Here is a 4,191-nt window from a genome sequence, read left to right on the forward strand (position 1 = left end):
TGTGGTGGAGCTGGAGGGGAGTGTGGAGCGGACAAGGGAGTCACGGATAATACACCATTGATTGCCAACTGTTGATTTGCACCACTAATAATTACTGATGATGTGCATGATATTAACCTGATTATTTAAAATTAAAACAAAAAAGTTCTATTTTGTTTAGGCTGTGCATTCAGGCACCTAGCATTATATATGCACAGTCAGCAAACATAACTAGGAGTAGGAATTCAGCCCCTTAAGCTGCTTTGCCATTCAATACAATGATGCTGATCTCATCTCTGCCTCAACTCCACTCTCATACCCACTACCCATAATCCTTCAACCCAATATTAATGAAAAATCTGTTAATGTCCTCCTTAAACTTACTTCGTGTCCTCACATCCACTTCCCTTTAGAGTAGAGAATTCCATAGATTCACTTCCTTTGAGAGAAGTAATTTCTCTGCATCTCTGTTTTAAATCTGCTACCCCTTATCCTAAAACTGAGCTCTCATTCTAGATTCCCACAGAAGAGGAAATGTCCTTTCTCTGTCTCATCTGTCAATCCACTTTAGCATTTTTTTATATTTCAATTAGATCTCCCATTCCTTTAGTTTCTGGAGGGAACAGGCCTAAAGTGCACAATCTCTCTTCAGACAAATTTCCTCCCCTCTGGAATCAATCCCGTGAATCTCCTTTGAGCAGTGTCAATGCAACCACAAGGGGACCAAAAACTCTCTAATAGTGATTCCACTACTGCTTGTTCACTTGCAGCAACATTTTCCTAGTTTTATATTTTCTTCTTTTTAGCAGCAAATGCCAAGCATCAATGATGTATTGGTGTCAGCAAACGGATCTTTTGTACAAGTTTCTTAGCATTTAATATGGACTAACCATGTATGTATCCTGAACTTTGTGTAATTTTGTATTATGCAATTTACCTAGTGTACATAATGTGAGCAGGCCATTCCTCTATCGCAATTTCAGCATCAAAAGGTTGAGGTGTCCGATTTTGAAATTGTGCTGGCAGGTAATAAGCAGTGGTTACTTCAGGCTGGAGCTCTGTTCTGGTCCGGTTGGTGTGCACAATGGTAACGATAGGCAGTGTAATTCCCAGGAAGTGACCTGCAGAAAAAAGGCAGACCAGTAGATTATTGGGCCAAATACAATGTGTAACTTTGGCAGAAAACTATAAACTGTACTCTTGTGCTATCCAGCATTCAAAAAAAGTAATGAAAAACTATTATTTTTAGATTTGTTTTACTTAAGAAATTTGACAAAATTAACATGGCTTTTAGCAGCTACTTAAAAAGACAGATAAAAGTAATTGCTGATATCTTCCACAAACTCATTACAGTACCATTTGTGAAACATGCATTATTCAACTGTGCATGTTTCAAGTCTTTTCTCAGTTATGCAAGGAACTGATCATAAAGAAGTGGAATACTTTAAGTCTTCCACAGTTCTGTTTATAGTGTCTTAGCTAAACAATGCATTGAAGACTAATATAATTGATATAGTTTAAAATGTATTAATCCAAGTAATCTACAACATTATATCTAACAGTATTAGAGGTTACACAGATGAAGGCCTGTTCGTCAAATATAACCACAACAAATAACAGTGGGAGAGCATTTTCTTCCATTGAAGATTGTAAGTTTACTTTACTTTTCTTCTGGGGCACAAATTGTCATTTTTGAAAGTCACCTGCTGAGTTTTGTTGGCAGATGTATTTCATTAATTTCATAAATCCCAGGCATGTGCTCTGTTCATAGCTTGCTTTATTCTGTATTACACAAGCCCATTTTGCTTTCTCGTATTGACGCTTTTCATAAAGCAGTTCTTCAGCCTGTAAATGAGAAAATGGAACATAAATATAAATAGTTTACTGCCAATCATGATAACTTTGGTCTGAGCAAATAGGGATGTGAAAATGATTTGCATCTTATGTTGTGGTCTACCAAAACCGTAAGCTTTCAAAACAACTTGCACGTGTTGTTTTAGCATGACATTACCAATTTAATGTACTGAAACTGTCACTGTGTTGGCCTGCCATCGCTAAATACAGATTCTCTCTGGATTCCCCTTTTTGAGTAACTTTAATTCTTTGTACAGTAAACTTTGTCTTAAAAGACACTGTACCAACCAGACTTCTCTACTAATTGGAATTTCTGATATTCTCATGCAATTGTCACTTTAACAAACCCATGTATCACCCAGAAGTTTAAGGGTGGCACGGTGGCTCAGTGGTTAGCACTGCTGCCTCAGCGCCAGGGACCCAAGTTTGACTCCAGCCTTGGGTGACTGCATGTGGAGTTTGCATGTTCTCCCCGTGTCTGCGTGGGTTTGCTCCGGTTTCCTCCCATAGTCCAAAGATATGCAGGGTAGGTGGATTGGCTATGCTAAATTGCCCATAGTACCCAGGGATGTTTAGGTTAGGTTAGGTGGGTTTGACATGGGAAATACAGGGGTAGGGGAATGGGTCTGGGTGGGATCATCTTTGGAGGGACGGTGTGGACTTGTTGAGCCGAAAGGCCTGTTTCCATACTGTAGGGATTCTATGAAGTTATTCGTAATGCATAGATTTCCCACGTTATTTGCAAAAAGTGAAAATGAATTCCATGCTGACTTACAGAAAAACATCACATATACTTTTGGTTCACCAATCTTAGAAACATTTTTATATTTCAAAGTTGAATATCATTAGTTAGCTCAATATTTTGCAGGAAATGCATTTGAATTATTTAAACAATAAAATAGAAATAGTGATTTTTTTGAAAAAAATATAATTCCTATTTAGACAAGTTTATAGCATCTGTAGAGGGTGTAATTTTTTTTCAGACTAACAACCATAGAATTCAAAGGAGTATTCCAAGTCATTACCTGTTTCTTCTAACCATTTAACAGGCGTTTAATCTATCTCTCTTAGCATGGTAGTGACACATATCAGAATGAAGATGTAAAAATCAGCATAGTCTCTAGCTTCAAACAAAAATGCTAGCCCCTTTATAAAAGGATGTTGATAATCATTTATTACCTTTTTTTTGTGACCTAGAGTCGTAAATGGAACCAATTCCCTGTCGTGAGATTGGTTGTTTCTTGACATCTGTTGAATTGGTTCGGCCAAGTCTGAGATGAAAGCAAATAATAATTTAAACATGTCTACTTCGGCTGTAAAATTTTGAATCTAATTGTGGCCTCAACTCCTCTTTCCTGCATGCCTCCACTCCTTTTTTAGATTAAAAATCCACCCAGCTCAGTTTTTAATATTTTCATGGCCTAGCCGTCGCTGTTCTCTAGGGTTAAGAATTCCAAAAATTAATGACAATCATGTAGAATTCCTCTTCACTCGTTTGAGTGGAAGATCAATTATTTTGAAACTGCACCTTATATTTCTAGATTTCTCATGACAGGAAACACCTGTTTTGCCAAAACACACTCTCAATTTTGCATGTTTCAATAAGATCACCTCTTGCAAACTTACATAAGCAAAGGCCAACCTATCCTCATGAGGAAGGGATAATATCCTTATAAGAAAACTGTTTTATTACAGGAATCGATCTGGTGAACCTTATCTGAACTTCTTCTCGTATAATAAATCCCTTGATAAATAGAGACCAAAACTGTACATAGTCTAGTAGTGGTCTTACCTATACAGTTGTAGCAAGACTTCCTGATTTCTTTACATTCCAAATGCTCAACCCCCACCACCTTTGCAATGAATGCCAACATCCGATTTAATTTAATAATTCTAATTACATGCCCCACTTCTGAATGCTAACTTTTGGTAATTCATGTACACCCTATAGTCTTTCTCTTTTTAAAATAATATTTACTTTTCTCCTCTTCCTACCTATCAGTCTTTCAACCCTGCTCTATTGTTCACAAGCCTTATGGCTTTTCTTCTGCCTAACTTCACTTTCTGCCTTATTATCACATACCTTGATTCCACTGTTGCTTGACAATCTGTCAGTTTCACTACTGATAAATTGAGAAAGAATATAAAGGAGACAACAAGGTGCAGGGCTGGATGAACACAGCAGGCCAAGCAGCATCATAGGAGCAGAGAGGCTGACGTTTCGGGCCTAGACCCTTCATCAGAAAAGGGGGAGGGGGAAGGGGGTTTTGAACTAAATAGGGAGAGAGTGGGAGGCGGATAGAAGAGGGATAGAGGAGAGGATAGGTGGAGAGGAAACAAACAGGTCGAAGAGGCGGG

General features: G+C 38.0%; 1 protein-coding gene across 1 annotated transcript in view; it reads right to left on the minus strand.

Moving 5' to 3' along the window:
- The window catches only part of soul3 (heme-binding protein soul3), a gene marked incomplete at its 5' end in the record, with an annotated part of 7,210 nt that extends 3,269 nt beyond the window's left edge, over positions 1 to 3,941 (minus strand). Inside the window, 4 exons of the mRNA XM_048593986.1 lie at positions 917 to 1,100; positions 1,683 to 1,824; positions 3,013 to 3,104; positions 3,917 to 3,941. Of these exons, the coding sequence (XP_048449943.1) occupies positions 917 to 1,100; positions 1,683 to 1,824; positions 3,013 to 3,104; positions 3,917 to 3,941 (443 nt within the window). The remainder of the gene's footprint in view (positions 1 to 916; positions 1,101 to 1,682; positions 1,825 to 3,012; positions 3,105 to 3,916) is intronic.
- Between the last annotated feature and the right edge of the window lie 250 nt (positions 3,942 to 4,191).

The sequence above is a fragment of the Rhincodon typus genome, unplaced genomic scaffold (genome assembly GCF_021869965.1).
Source record: "Rhincodon typus isolate 14 unplaced genomic scaffold, sRhiTyp1.1 hic_rhity00005023, whole genome shotgun sequence".
Taxonomy (NCBI): Eukaryota; Metazoa; Chordata; class Chondrichthyes; order Orectolobiformes; family Rhincodontidae; genus Rhincodon; species Rhincodon typus.